This window comes from Melitaea cinxia, chromosome 7, assembly GCF_905220565.1.
Source record: "Melitaea cinxia chromosome 7, ilMelCinx1.1, whole genome shotgun sequence".
Taxonomy (NCBI): Eukaryota; Metazoa; Arthropoda; class Insecta; order Lepidoptera; family Nymphalidae; genus Melitaea; species Melitaea cinxia.
Genome location: NC_059400.1, coordinates 17,323,447 through 17,339,916, shown reverse-complemented (window position 1 = coordinate 17,339,916; position 16,470 = coordinate 17,323,447). Strand labels below are relative to the sequence as shown.

The 16,470-nt window shown below is 35.3% G+C and overlaps 1 protein-coding gene across 1 annotated transcript; it reads right to left on the bottom strand.

The window, feature by feature from the left end:
- Positions 1–859: 859 nt before the first annotated feature.
- On the bottom strand, positions 860–16,238 carry LOC123654922 (delta(7)-sterol 5(6)-desaturase erg32-like). Its single transcript, XM_045590778.1, has 6 exons — positions 16,016–16,238; positions 7,078–7,274; positions 4,799–5,047; positions 3,836–4,019; positions 1,613–1,785; positions 860–1,378 (listed from the first exon to the last, which is right to left on the bottom strand). The coding sequence occupies exons 1-6, from the start codon at positions 16,236–16,238 to the stop codon at positions 1,217–1,219; spliced, it is 1,188 nt and encodes a 395-aa protein (XP_045446734.1). The 3' UTR covers positions 860–1,216.
- Positions 16,239–16,470: the final 232 nt, after the last annotated feature.

Below are 16,470 nucleotides of genomic sequence, written 5' to 3'. Positions count from 1 at the left end.
AAAACTTTTAAATTGTAATTTCCCAAACATATAAGTATGACGTCTAATTAAATTTTGTTGTTAATTCAATTCGACGAAACATACTTACTAGGTACTCTTTTAATACTATTTCCGATACTTGTTTATATGTTGTAGTTACAATTTAAATAGCACCTCTTTGGGGGGTGTGAATGGAACAGGGTGTGAAGTCCCTCACCCACCATAGAAAAAGGAGGATCCTCCGACCAGACGGGTGTTGTATCTGGTGAGCTACTGCCCCGACAGTTGTTGTCGGGTTCTTGTATATGTGTTAAATCTTCGGATAACTTTAATATCGTGACGTAGGATACATCAGTTCTTAGTTCCGTAGTTCGTATGTTGCGCGATAGATGTCGCTACACTGCATTCAAGCAGTGTTATGTTCCTGTGGTAACTAAGGTGACCAGAGCTCTTGGGGAAAACTGGGGATGATCTCGGCAACGCGCTTTCGATGCTTCTGGTGTTGCAGGCGTCTATAAGCTACGGTAATCGCTTGCTAGCAGGTGGGCCGTTCGCGTGTTTGTTGACCCAGTTTTATATATAAAAAAATTAAACAATGCAAGGCTTATTACACTATAAAATACTATTTTCTATGATTACTGGAATAAATTATCTATTGAAATGTGCTGCTGGAAAGCAGCATTATTTAGCTGTGAGCTTCTGTAAGGTCGAGGTATTTCCCCACACGTGCTGCTCCAGATTTTGAGCTAGATATTTCCTTGTGTGTCCTGCTTCAGTTAAATTATTTAGTAATTTTAATTTGGTTGTTTTTGCGCACAATTTTTCGATTCGTGTCTATTAATTAATGGTATATATGGAAAATAAAAAAAATGAACTGGGATTGCTTGTATCATAAATGTGTATTTAGAATTTAAAGTTAATTTAATCCATAGTGAATACAATTTCAAAAGGTGTAACGAATCATGGATATGACAAAATTCTCGAACTAAAGACTTTATTTAAATTCGATATATAATTCTAAACAAAAACCATATACGTCAAAAATACTTTGTCAAACATTGAATGATTAAACGTTTAAGGATTTATGAAGTAATTTAATAAATTTACATGTTACATCTAATACTTTTTTTTATATGCATAAAAATTTGTACTCACAATATCTTACGCATCTACCCTTTATATAGTTACATCTTACGTATTTAATATTATGTATAATTGTACGTTTTCATGTACTGTGTTATTTTTTATTTAAATTTGCTTTTATGTTTTCAACGAATTCCTTAGCATCGGGGTCCTTTTCAATGATCTTCTCAGCTTCAGGCGAATCTATCGTCGGAGCCTCGCCGTGGAATGTTTCTTCAGTGTAAACTCGATTGTTTTTTCTCATTGTTCCGTGCCACTGTGGAGTAAATATTTCAAATATCCTATTTTAAGAATGCTAACGTTCTGAACTTTTTACACTTCATTATTTATCTTCTTATTTAATTAAAAATAATAAATAAAAATGAATGGCTATTGTGACATTTGACAGATTAAAAGTTTATTATAAATAATAATCAATAATACTTAAAAACTTTGGTAAAATTACATTTTAAATTAGACTCTGAAAACAAATCTATATAGGTCCAGTTACCTTATCCCAAAGGGACATATTGAAGCCGAAATTGCAATGGAAGAATTCGTGATGTTTGTCGTGGAAATCCGCATCTGGCTGCCAGGGCTGCCACCAGAAAGCCTTGAAGTTGATACCGGAGTGGTCGATGATGCCGTGGTAGTAGTTGTAGAAAACCACCGCGTAAAATGGTACTAAAACATGAAAACGATATTAGATTATATTTCAATTACAAATTACTTTAAGAGTATATTATTTGTGTTTGTCAGAACAACAGATCTTTTATTTGTATATTTGTTTGACGTCAGACAATATTTTTTGCTTTTCATGGATTTATTCTACTCAATTTTTAATGTTACTTAAATATGTATATGTGTATTGTTTGTATATTGAATTTGTGTGCTAAATGTAAGTAAACGTCTTCTTTGTTCTAAGTGAATTATATTACTTTGACAGTTTTAGAAATATATGAACGTAATACCCTTATGAAAAATGTTAATAATGATCTCTATTTAATCTCTTCGATGTCAAATTGTTAATTAACGCTACAGATTTTTTTTCCACAGAATCCTCGTTAAGGTAAGAAAATAAATAACTTACATGCCTTATTTTTATTAACATCGTGCAACCTGAGTTCTTTGAGTAAGATGTTATAATTGTGTTTGCTCGCAAACGAAAAAAAAAAAAACGAATTCAAGTACACCGACAAGAAATACAATGTAGGTAGACGAAAAATTAGTCAAGTAAATACGCGTTATCAAAGATGAGTCAAAAAGTTGTAATTAGATCTCGATGAAATTTATATGTGACCACATGATAAACATCAGCTTTCGATTAAATTAAAAATCATCAAAATCGGTACACTTAATAAAAAGTTATGCAGTATAATACAACGTAGGTCGACGAAAAAACAGTCAAGTAAATACGCGCTATTAGATATAACGCAAAAAGTGCTAGTAAAATCTCAATTTAATTTAAATAAGAGCACATGACGAGTTAGTGAGCTTTTTATTTATATAAGAAACGTCAAAATTGGTGCACCCAGTAAAAAGTTATAAGGTATAATAGGGTGATGAAAATACCGTCAAGTAAATACGCAATATCAGATATAGCTCCAAAATTGCTCGTCCAATCTCGATTATATTTAAATGGGACCACATGACAAGCACCACCTTTCGATTAAAAAAAGAATCATCGAAATCGGTCCACCCAGTAAAAAGTTCAGATGCAACATACATAAAAAAATACAGTCGAATTGAGAAACTCCGTATTTTGAAGTCGGTTAAAAATATATGTCTAGACAGCAGATGATAGTAACAAAATAGGTATGTGTTTTCTTTGAAAATAATTAGAAATATGCTATCGAGGGAATAGCGATTTCGTTAATACTAGATTTGTAATAATTAGTTTTAGATGAACGAGATGAACATTTATGTAACGTCAACATTTCTCTCGTAAACATTTTGACTCTGTACTTGTATGATTTTATATACATAATTCCCTTGGTCACGGCTATAACTTAAAATGACTTTACTGGTTTGTCTTCATTAATTTTTTTTAACTTTTCTAATACTAGAAGGTTCTTACGAAAAGAAAATTTAAGAAAATTGGGCATAAAATGGAAAAATTACGAAAAAAGTTATCGACTATTTATATTTCGCACGTATAATGATAGTTCTTGCATTTCAGAGAACTATATGTATCTATAATTTATATCTAGGGACAGAACTATATCTATAATTTACTCGTATATCGAGTACAATTAGAAAATAATTATAATAAAAAACGAGTGTGCTTTAGACCACACGACTGAAGTAAAACTTACGAAACCTAGCTCTCTCTCTTTACATTTCCACTAACTTATATCTCCCTCTTAACTTCCGTTCGCCTCGCCTGATCACAATTTTCGTAACGCTCACACGTTCACCAGCTTACTGCCCAAGCGTGTGTAAAAAAGTTTGACTTCAAAAGTTTTTGACGTTGGTAGATTTCCGGTGTAGGCTCACAGCGGAAAACCGGGATGTCTGGCGCGATCTTGGGGAGGTCTGTGTCCAGCAAGTGGACTGCAATAGGCTGAACTGAGTGACTGACTGAGTTTATAAAAGCGATTTTTAATTGTAACTGGTACCCACAGGACAGACTGATTGTAATAATATAACATTCTTGTTTTGAATAAATATTTTTAAGTTAATTTTAACGTCTGTTGAAAAAAACTAGTTTTATAATATTACTATGAACGCTTACTCCAGTGTACAGGAATGGTGAAGAGCGGTAGGCACATAGTGAGCTGAACGTGCATTATCTCGACCGGGTGGATAGCAGTCACTGAGAAGGCGGTAGGCTGCTTGTACTTGTGGTGAAGTTTGTGGAAATGCTTGTACAGCCATGGCGTGTGGTACAACCGATGTAGTATGTATGTTGTGTAATCCTGAAAACGAAATGTTGTTTAAAATATATTAATCTATACCTCAGTATCAGACTAGGTTTCTGACTGTTATTACTATATTATATGAAAGATGTTTTTTTTTTTGATGTGTAATTTCTTTAGAATCGTTGTAATTTGAAACTCAGTGAAATGAAATGGAATCACGACAAAGAAACAAATACTTTACGTGTTTTACATGGCACTTACGACCTTTTTCTCAAAGTTGAAATTACACGTGTCATTACTAGGTATGTAATTCAAAAAAGACCATGTTTTTAATACTCAAAATTAAATATATAATGGGTCGAAATGTGATGTCACAAAATTTTTGAACTCTCCCCACCCCATTCACACATGTCACACTACGTCGACCCCCTAGCCCTCTTAACGTGTGACGTATGTGATGGACCCTAAGTAGCGTGCTAAATTGCTAAATGTTAACAATTTGAAATGTGTTTGACTAACCGTGAGTCTATTATTTCAAACATAACTAAAACAATGCATTATTAAGGTTGTTGCTTGTTGCAAGCCTAAGAGCAATAGTTAAAAAAACTTAGGACAACGACTTTTAGAAAACAAGTCTGCGGTATACTCGGGTATGGCTGTATCGACAAGATGATAACTGATTATGACAAACCGAACAATTACTCATTACTCAAAAGCGTAGAAAAACTGTAAAATTGTTCCCTTACTTTTCGAGTGATAATACAAGAGACATAAATAACACGAATTCTTGTGGAAATGTATGTAACAAACAATATCAAATTAGAACTCGTACTGACCATATAAATGAAGAGAACAGGAAACTGAAGGAAGAACCACCACCAGCCGTACTCATCGAACTGAAAGTACACAGTCGAAGGGTTTCCGTTGAAGATGTAGCAGGCGAGGAATGCGGAGAACGACCCTGTGATCAGCAGCGACAAAGTACCAACCATGATCTCATGACGCTCTAGATCTGGCGGCAACCATTTCTTTGGCTGTATCTTCCACTCATGAGCCAAATGCCTTCTTCGTACGTAGAAGTACCACTGGAACAGTTTGAAAATATATTTATTATTATTAATAATAATAATAATAATAATCATTTATTTCAGACAAAAATCGTCCATAAAAAGTGGTAGTAACAATGTTCTTTAAAACTATGTTAGTAAAAGTACGTTATTATTAAGTAAGTTATTTGTTTTGTGAAATCAATATAACTAGTTACTGTTTACTAATTAATCAAGTTAAGGAATATTACGTTATTTGGAAATAATATATAAGTATAATTTAGATTCAGATCCATGTGATGGATGATAATTGTGTTTGCTCACAATTGAAATAAAACTAACTCCAACTACATGAACAAGTAATACAACGTAAGTATACGAAGAAATTGTCAAGTAAATACGAGGCGTTATCAAAAATTACTTAAAAAGTAGTCATCAGGTGTCGATCAAATTTAAATGGAACTATAAGACAAGCATAAGCTTTCGATTAAATTAAGAAACATCAAAACGATACACCCGATGAAAAGTTGTACGGTATACCACGTAAGTCGACGAAAATATAGTCCAGTAAATACGCATTATTAGATATAACTCAAAAATTACTAGTTAGATCGCAATGAAATTTCAGTTGGCCCACATGATACACACTGCCTTTCGATTAAAAAAAAGTCGGCAAAATCGGTCCACTCAGTCAAAAGATCTGAGGTAACATTCATAAAAAAATAAATACAAGCGAATTAAGAACTTCCTCCCTGTGGGAATTTTAAAAACGAGGAAGGTTAATAAAATGTCATTTCCAATATAATTATTACAAGTTATATAAAAAGAAAGAAATAACGTTGTGTAAATATTAATTTGTACGAAAGTTCATTTACACGTCCTTATCAAATTACCTTACATTAAAAACAAACACATTGTGAAAGAGTTGTTGATAAATAATTTTTGTTTTTATTTGTAAAAATTTCAATAATTTTATTTTTAATATTAGCTTAGTTAGGTCAAAAAAAAACATCACATCAAACGACTGCTGATATAAACATGCATTTACGAGTATAATAATATATATATAATAATGTGTATAAATTTTTCAGTATGTAATATACGAGAAAAAAATTAGATAATTATAGTATGATTAAATTAGAATAAAATGAACAATTTTGTAAATTCGTTTGTTATCTAGATTAATATTCTTGTAGGGTTTTTTATACAATGATAGGCTTGCGTTTGACCACTATTTCACCTGGATGATAAGTGAAAATGCGGTCTAAGATAGAGCACGCTTATCTAGAAGTAACCTGTCTACTCGCGACTTAAAGATCCCCAGGTTATAATTTTCCGGAAACACAGACGCTGGTAGAGAGTTACATTCTTTCGCCGTACGGATCAAGAATGTACTACCAATTCGCTTAGTGCGTATAGGGGGATGTCAACCATATAAGGGTGGTGTAACGCAGAACATCTGGTTGTACGAATATGGAAAGGGGACGGAGGAATCAGGTCATGGAGCTCCTGCGCACACTCTCCGAAATGTATCCGATATAAAACCGACAGACCGGCCACCCTACGCCGACGACGCAAGCTTTGCAGCTTGCTTTCTCTCAATTGACTTAAGAAGCTCCAGCTGGTACATGGCTGAGCCATCCCAAAGATGAGTGCAGTACTCCATGCATGATCGAACTTGAGCTTGATATAAATTTAGAAGCTGTTCCGGAGTAAAGTACTGTCTCACCTTCGAGAGGACGCCCAGTTTTTGGCAGCTGTTTGAGCCTTTGCCTCTATGTATGAGCCAAAATTGAGGGCAGATGACAAAGTAACACCAAGAAGTTCCAGGTCGTCGTTTAAGGCACGGGCACACCCTGTAAAGAGGGAGTCAGATGGAAAGGACTCCGCTTTTCCGAAAAGAGACACGCCTGTGTCTTAGAGGCGAACTTGACCACGTTAATAATTTAAGCAAGCATTAATTCTATAGGCATGCAGAATAACAAACTTCTATGGAGTCATTCGTCTCAATCAGATAATATTACGATTATCCAATTATCATAAATCATATTTTATCACTTATTACTTACGTGTAAGAATCCACCGATTAAGAAATACGTGCCAAACGACACGATGTGGCTTGCTATAAATATTATGCCAAAATTTTGCATCTTGAGATTTTCTGACGTAAACAATTTGAAGATTTCCTCTGTAGTGACATTGCGATCGTTCTGCGTGTGACCAGATATTTGTTTTAACGCTGTGACTAGAATTACCACCCACTCTCCTGAAAATATATAATGTTATATTTCTTTTTAATATGCTTAACCCCATAATTCTTAAACTTTCGGAATCACTAACGCTATCAACATTATTTTATGACGGTAGCTATGTGTTTGTACAAATATTTCGTTCCGGTTTGTTTGGATATTTGTCCTTGTAGTTCCCCACCCTGCCTCGGAAAATACGTTAAGCGCTCGGTTCCGGCTGTTATCATAAATACCTGATAGCGATCGTTACTGATAGTAGGTAACAACGTCAACTCGAAGTGGAATAGCATGGTGGATTAAGCTACAAACCTTTATGGAAAAAGAGGCCTTTGCCCAGCAGGAGGGGGTTACAGGTTGATTCGTAAAGTCGTCGTAGATTAGCATCCTGTTTTATGTGTAATCACTAATCATTTTTAAATACATAATTTACTGTATTAATAGTTCACCTTAAATCTTGAGCAATAATAATACAGTTTTAATAGAGTTTGTTTGATTAGAATTACAAATGGAAGTTAAGAAGTTGTACGTCTTTCAAGCAGTTTTGTGTTCCTGTAGTTAGTAAGGTGACAAGAGCTCCTGGTGGGGGGTAGGGTCGGCAACGCGCTATCGATGCTTGTAGTGTTGCAGGCGTCTATAGGCCACGGTAATTGCTTACCATCAGGTGATCCCTACGCTTGTTTGCCAATTTAGTTATATAAAAAAAAAGTTTGTAAAATTATTTAACTAAAAGTCAGAGACGCGGGTTCGAACCCCGCTGGAGCGGTCAATTTTTGATATGATATTCAAAAATGTTTAGAATTCCTAATGTGGGTAACACAAAAATAAAAATCTTAGATATTAAAAATAGCACGGTGTCGTCTCCTGTCAAAGATTTTCATTGTAATATGAAACTTTGAATAGTTACGGGTTTCTGTAAAGAGCTCACTATAGACGGCGCCACGGTTCGATAAAACCGAAAATTAAAAATTATCATATCGAAAATTTCGCTCGAGCGGGTGCATCGTTCCATAGCTTAATTGGCTAGAGTGCCGACACGGCAAGTCGGAGACGCGGGTTCGAACCCCGCTGGAGCGGTCAATTTTTGATATGATATTCAAAAATGTTTTTTAACTAAAATTTGTTATTCGTTTTTATATACCTATACACTTTTTGTAATATCTTTGTCTATTATAATTTGTCTATCTCGTATTGTCACCAACATAAGATGGTATCATTTACCACGTCGCTGTTATCATTCTGATTACTTTCGATAATTCCAACGTGTTATATGAAGTTGGTTTATATGGGTTTATATGGGTTGATTTACGGAATTGGTAGTATTATGCCAGTACCATCATTACAGCCTATACAGTCCACTGCTGGTCATAGGCCTCCACAAGTTTACGCCAAAAATAACGTGAACTCATGTGTTTTGTCCATAGTCACCACGCTGGGCAGGCGGGTTGGTGACCGCAGTACTGGCTTTGTCGCACCGAAGACGCTGCTGCCCGTCTTAGGCCTGTGTATTTCAAAGCCAGCAGTTGGATGGTTGTCCCGCCATCGGTCGGCTTCTTAAGTTCCAAGGTGGTTGTGGAATCTTGTTATCCCTTAGTCGCCTCTTACGACACCCACGGGAAGAGAGGGGGTGGCTAAATTCTTTAGTGCCGTAGCCACTATGAATTATGCCAGTATGAAAGAGTTAAATACGTGTTGTAGTAGACTAAATAAGAGAAAAGTGAAACGGTCTTGCCAGGAAAGACTTTCTCTTTATTGTGTAATAACCTTCTAAAAACATTAAAAATTTAAAAAGAAGACGAATATAATCTTTAAAGCCCTTCCCAAATTGATAATTTTGTGACTGAGGGAAACAGTATTTTTTTAAGAGTACATCTTTAAATCTATTTATGAGATTGATTGCGAAATATTCATATACCCAAATTGGAATTTAAATAATATATTAGTTTTACTAAATTAAAATTTTAAATATTTTATTTTTTTAAATTTTTACTAAAATAGTCAGTATTTTTAGTAAAATATTTAATTATCGTAGTTCATATTTTTAATAAATAATGTAAAACGAAAATCTAACACTAAGGAAATTTTGAAAGCCGTTTGATTTGAATTAAAATTTAATACCTCTATTATTCTTAATATAATGGCTACGGGTACCGTTTGGCTACGGCATCAAAGAATACAGTCACCCCCTCTCTTCCCGTGGGTGTCGTAAGAGGCGACTAAGGGAGAACATAGTTCCACTACCACCTTTGAAGTTAAAAAGCAGACCGATGGTGGGATAACCATCTAACTGCTGGCTTTGAAATACACAGGCCGGAGACGGGCAGCAGTGACTTAGGTGCGACTAAGCCAGCCCTACGGTCACCAACCCGCCTGCCCAGCGTGGTGACTATGGGCAACACACATGAGTTCGCGCCATTTATGGCGCAAACTTGTGGAGGCCTATGTCCAGCAGTGGACTGAAATAGGCTGAAATGGTGATGATGATGATTATAATTATTCTAAATATTATTCGAATAAAATAATATTGCGAAAAATAAAAGAGATAAGTGAGCTTATAATCCGTGTTTATCTTATCAGTCATTGAACTCTATCAGTGCAAAGTTTAAAAATTGATAAGTTACCTATTTATGTGTTGTGAAATTATTTATTCAAACGTTTTACTTTGAAAAAAAAATAATTATTTATTTTTTAAATAATTGGCAAAAATATAAACGACGTTCACATTTTTTTTAATTCAACTTTTATTTCTGGACTGATTCTGAAATTATAAATAGTTTTGAAGTTATAGATGGTTCTAGCGCCCGAAAGGTGAAACGTAAATATTGTATACAAAGAGGCCCTTAATTATTGTTATATACCTATTACCTAGTGACACTTCTTTTTAATTATTATATTTTTTTACGTAAGCGAAGCCGCGGGAAACTGCTAGTTATCCTTATATTCGCCAGTTTAGAGTACTCAGTATGTACTAAATCGATTGCACTGATAAACTTAAAACACAGATATGGCATATCGAATAATATTCAGTGTACAAAAACACGCACTTAAATAAAAAACAATAAGTTAGATAAAATTAATTGCGCATACCAACACATTTTGCGATTGATTTATATACAGGTTAGATCTTGTCCTGTGGTGTGGTTACGGTAGTAAAGAATGTAGCCACCTGCTCTCTTCCCGTGGGTCTCGTAAGAGGCGACTAAGGGATAACACAGTTCCACTAGCACCTTGGAACTTAAAAGTCAATGATGGCGGAATAATCGTCCAACTGCTGGCTTTGAATTACACAGGCCGAAGACAGCGCGCCTTCGGTGCGATAAAGCCAGCCCTGCGGTCACTAACCCGCCTGCCCAGCGTGGTGACTATGGGCAAAACACATGAGTTCGCGTCGTTTCTGGCGCGAAGTTGTGAGGCCTATGTCCAGTAGTGGACTGCGATAGGCAGAAGTGTGTGAGATCTTGTCTCCGACTTTATTTGCAAACTACGTTATCGATTTTACCCCCTTATAAAAGTGCTAAGACATCTATTCATTTACTTCAAAGCAAAAGCCTAAATCAATTTTTAATTTAACATCAGCTTTGCTAAACAAATTTTGAACCCAGTCTAAAGAAACAAGCTCAGTCTAGCATAACCTTCATTTAATTTTTCTACTGTCAACTAACTTTTAAAAGCGTTTTGTTGTATAGGCATATGTGTTTTGGATTAACGTCAAAAACAAAAATATATAAAAAAATAGCAACGACGATCAAATAAATAATTGTATTTGTTCTAACTAAAAGTTCATCCGATTGTTTGTGACGCGAAACTATGAAATCCAATAAAAATATGTTCCTAAAAATTTCAATTATCAAAGTTTGATTTAAATTGAACAATAAATACGGTGTTGACAGAAAAAAACTAACTGAAAAAATATTTGAAACAATTTTGTTTGTTCTTAAACAATAGAACAGGTTGGGCACAGTTTGCCACCATCAGATCCTCTAGTTTCCTTATCATGGTTTTTAGTAAATCGTGTTTTTTGGAAATCATATTTAAATAAGAATAACATATTGATAAAATATAAATACTATTTTTCGATAATAAAAAAAATATGAACTGGTTATTTAAATAAATAATTGTGTTTGCGTGCAAACGAAAAAAAAAACCGACTTCAATTACATCGACAAGTAATACAACGTAGGTGGACGAAAAAAATAGTGAATCAAAGATAACTCTAGAAGTTGTAACTAGATCTCGATGAAATTTAAATGATACTACATGACAAACATCGGCTTTCGATTAAATTAAAATTCATCAAAATCGGTACACCCAATAAAAAGTTATTAAGGATTTTCGAGTGTGTCCCTCGATTTCTATGGGATCCCGTCATCAGATCCTGGTTTCTTTATCATGGATATATATATATATATATATATATATCTGTTTCCTCACCATACCAGCCTTGAGACATTTTCTTTCCAACAAAAAAAGAATCATCAAAATCGGTTCATAAACGACGAATTTATCCGCGAACACACATAAAAATATATATACTTGCCTAATATATACGTGCCTTCGTACCAGCATTGTTTATAAGAGCTATTTCCTTTTGCTATCCTAGTGTACATAAATTGTTAAGTAAATAAATATTCGGTCGAATTGAGTGAAACTCAACCTTTTTTGAAATCGCTTAAAAAGAAGTGAGACCATTTTTTTCAGATAAAAAAGTTCTTTTGTGTGTTGGACTTTGCTTGTGAATAAAACAATGACTTTACAATACTTATGTTTATACATTTATATCTCTTTGACTGTTTACATAATTTTGTAAGCTTTGAAATGGCATGAAAGTAATATCACAATTTTAATAACACCTTGCAAAATTGTGTTTCAATATTTGTATATAATTTTAGCAACAAAATATTGCACATAATTCAAAGAAATGTAGCAGTAACGAAATTCTTAGACGTGTTTAATAAAGGTGTTTAAATATTTCCGCATACCTACAAACACACTACACATAATTGGAAAGCATGGCAAGGTACTCCTTCAAACTTCCCAAAAAGAAAAAATCTCTACTCCAACAAACAAGAGACTTCAAGAAATTGATATATTTTAGAACTATACTCGACAAAATATTTATGTTTTATATTATTTTAAATAAATAAATCGTACGAAATCTTTAGTAAATTAATTGACCTTGCCATTGAGGACGATTAAATTGATTATTATTTATCGCTGACGTGTTATCTCCCTGATTATTTGCTAAACCTTATAGGTTTTCAAAAAATCTTTATATATTAAGACAATATTTAATTATATTTTTATGATTCATTACAGATTAAAAATTGTTATTTCTTGTCGCCATTCTATGCGGACGTGATTTTTAACGTAAGTAACTTTTTTTTAAATATTTAGTTCTTAATTTGCGATTTGGAAATATGTATAATATTGTACCTAATATTGTTAAAAAATACTATTTCTCATCCAAGAATCTATACCCACATGTATAGAAGGTATATCCTTTAATTTTCATCCTATATATTGTCTCATAGGATGATTTGCAAGACAATCAGAAATTGTAAGTATAATATTCGTTATTTACATTTAGCTGCCGGATGTTAGGTATCTGTGAGATATACAATGACAATTAAAAGGCATAGCCTTCTTTCTCCGTGTAGGAGAAGGATTGGAGCCTAATACACCACGCTTCTCCACAATAGATTGACGGATATATTTGGGTTAGTGTGTATGATAATAACCGGGACACGGCGGGGAGATCCACAACGACAGACAGCCTCACCGGAAAGAATTATTTGTACAATACAAATATCCATTCCGAGTGGTAATCGAAACCGTAAACCGTTGGTATTTAGGCGAGTACATGGCGCACGCACCACTACACCAGAGTTGTTGTTGTTTTTTTTATGTCACTAGGTCGGCAAACAAGCGTACGGCTCACCTGATGGTAAGCGATTACCGTAGCTTATAGACGCCTGCAACACCAGAAGCATCGCAAGCGCGTTGCCGACCCAATCCCCAATCCCCCCAGGAGCTCTGGTCACCTTACTCACCAACAGGAACACAATATTGCTTGAAAACAGTATTATTTTGCTGTGATCTTCTGTAAAGTCGAGTACTACCCCAGTCGGGCTGCTCCATATTTTGAGCAGGAAATTCCTGCTGTGCCCTCATCATTATTACAGCCTATCACAGTCCACTGCTGGACATAGGCCTCCATAAGTTTACGCCAAAAATAGCGTGAACTCATGTGTTTTGCCCATAGTCACCACGCTGGGCAGGCGGGTTGGTGACCGCAGTGCTGGCTTTGTCGCACCGAAGACGCTGCTGCCCGTCTTCGGCCTGTGTATTTCAAAGCTAGCAGTTGGATGGTTATCCCGCCACCGGTCGGCTTTTTAAGTTCCAATGTGGTAGTGGAACTGTGTTATCCCTTAGTCGCCTCTTACGACACCCACGGGAAGAGAGGGGGTGGCTAAATTCTTTAGTACCGTAGCCACACAGTACAGCTGTGCCCTACCTTAGTTAGTTATCAGTTTAAGCAATAAAAGTGCAACTGATCTAATCTGATGACTAAATCTACAACGTCATTGGTAGACGATGCGTGCCGAGCTGATGCAATACAACTAATATATATGACTCAAAAATGAAATTACTATAATATTTTCGTGTTGCGAATTACGAATATTTTCGCGTTTATTACGAAAAAGGGGGGAGGTAAAAAAATGACGTTTGAGTTAAAAAAATCATATGAATCATATCTTTTACTGCCTTCTATTTTTGTAGTCTATCGGAGATCGTCATAAAAAGTGTCGACAAAACACAAGTATAAAGACGATCTCAAACTTGTCCCAGTTTAAAAGTTATTTTGCCTGTTGTTGATATTATTTTCAATTTTTTGTAATAGATGTTTTGCGATATTTGGCTGATAAAATCTTCTTACGTCATAGCCAAGGTACGCTATAAATTAATAAAAACGTACGTCACTTGTTACTAACAGAACATTAGATAACATTGATAATATTAAAAAGATAGACAAAGCAACCGAATTTTTTGATATAAAGTTGGACAATCATGTGGATTAAAATTGTGCTAGAAAATATGAGGAAGGAATCTCATAATATTTTAAGGATTAAATATTTGTGTATCACTGTTATAATGCTACAACAAAAAAAAATCAATATGTTGTTCGATGTGCAGTACTGGAATTGCACAGGAATCAGTTTTAGGTCCTCTCCTGTTTTTAGTACGTATAACTGATTAACTGAGTAACTTATATTGTAAACAAATTCGGGAGAATCTTGATCGCGATTTCTGAGCAAGTACTCAGTGTTAGCCAGGTGAACAACCTGAAGGACATGCCTGAGTGACTCACCGAGATGACGACAGGCTCGACAGAAATCGGGAGTGTCATCCTTAAGGAAGTGCTTTCGGTAGTTGTTCATCTTAACCACCTGATCTTGTATTATAATAACACTGCACGGAGGCCTTACTATCCATTGGAGGCGCGTGAAGCACCTTGTAAAACTGTCAATACAGCTTTCCTTCTCAATTTATAAGGTTTTCTGGTTAGAGATGCTCAATACGACCGATTTTTAGCATTCCTCTTTAGCCAAAGATCACCGCCATCACCATTCATAGAGCTGACTCATCTCATTTTAAATTAGGCACTGAGTTTGCACACCTCGCGTTTATACATGGTCTTAGCGCTTAACGTGCCTCGACCACCACACTTCTGCGGGATGTACAGTCTCATAACCGACAACTTTGGGTTATGTATGTACGATGGTGAGTCATAATCGTAGAAATTCTGTACCAGGCATCAAGTTCGCTTTGAGTCTTTCTGAGTACGCCAAAGGTGTACAAGAGAGTGGACATAACCCAGCCGTTATAAGCTCGAACCTTATTTGTGCCCGACAAATGGCTCCAAAAAACTTTTGTTAGCTGATCAAAAAAGTCTTCGCGAATTGCCTGTTTCATGGCCACAGACCATCTTCTTAGCATATGCATCCTGAACTGCTGCAACCAAATGGTCCTCCTCATGCTCCACTTGCCTTGGCCATGTTGAGTCAAGAGGTGACGAGGTCAACTGTACTCGGTTTTTGGAAAGCAGAACACGATAACGAATTTCCAGCTTTTTCATAGAACCTTTTCTGATCTCTCACGAGAGACGATTTTGTAGGAAGCGTTCAACTCTTTCAGGGTATCAACGATTGAGTTTCCCCTATACCGTGATTCTCTGCTTCTATCGATGCGCTCCGTTAGTGTATCAACCATATTGGGCTAGTCGAGCCTGACGCCTAGCCCGTTGAAATTGAGCTGAATTGTAAAAGAGCGCACAATCCTTAGCCTTGTATTGCCTGACCTGAAGGATAGCAGTCTAACAATGAGAGCTCTGGCCAGGCTGATACGGTGTTCTGTTCTGCTCTTCCAGACTGGTATGTTGCTACTCTTATGAGTAGCGCGTCCAGACTCTTTGGACTACTTGGTTTCTACAAGGTGGTACACCGCCGAGTGGCACCGAAGAGAATAGTAACCATATCCTTCAAGCCGAGAAAGTAACAGCCTGTTGGCTACCACAGTGGTACTCCGCGTCGCAGCAATGTTAATATTACAAATAATTTAGTTTGAGCTAAAGTAAATTAATAACGTTAGTTACCGACTGTGATTCTGTTTGAATTCGACTAAAGTGAAATAATCATCGTTTCGTCTACTATGGCCGTGAAATGAACGTCTATTGGGAAAAAAATAAATAAAAGATTCTCACCTCTTAATGTGGAACCAAATGTGAAAATAGCAAAAGTGGCTATAAATGTACTGATAAATTCTGGTAGTCTTTCGAAGAATTTCTCCAAAGGTTCCGAATACCTTTCTATCCATTTAACACCTTCTGTAAGAGGATCCCAATAGCCTGATTTTGGCTCTTCAACTGTTTTTCCATTTTCATAGACTTCGTCGCTTTGTGACCTTTGACGCACTTCGTTCGTCATTTTGACGATAAGGAAATTAATTATTTAATCCTTATCTGAATATCACTGGAAATAAAATTATTATTTCGTAATTTATACACATTTCCTTAACATAATTTACGGTATTTTTGTATATTTTTATTTGAGATGTAGTTTTGTAATCATTATGTGAAATACGGTATCATAATATCTGGTACCAAATTTTCTGAATTAAAACATTCGAAATCCTGAGAAACTACTACTACTTTTAGTA

What these genes read in the sequence shown, in the direction of transcription:
- LOC123654922 (XM_045590778.1), bottom strand. Translation starts at nt 16,238, where the DNA reads ATGACGAACGAAGTGCGTCAAAGGTCACAAAGCGACGAAGTCTATGAA. An exon ending in TAATCGGTGGATTCTTACAC is followed by an intron (nt 5,048 to 7,077) that starts GTAAGTAATAAG and finishes AAACTGTTCCAG; the next exon opens with TGGTACTTCTACGTACGAAG. An exon ending in CACCATTCCTGTACACTGGA is followed by an intron (nt 1,786 to 3,835) that starts GTAAGCGTTCAT and finishes TTCATGTTTTAG; the next exon opens with TACCATTTTACGCGGTGGTT.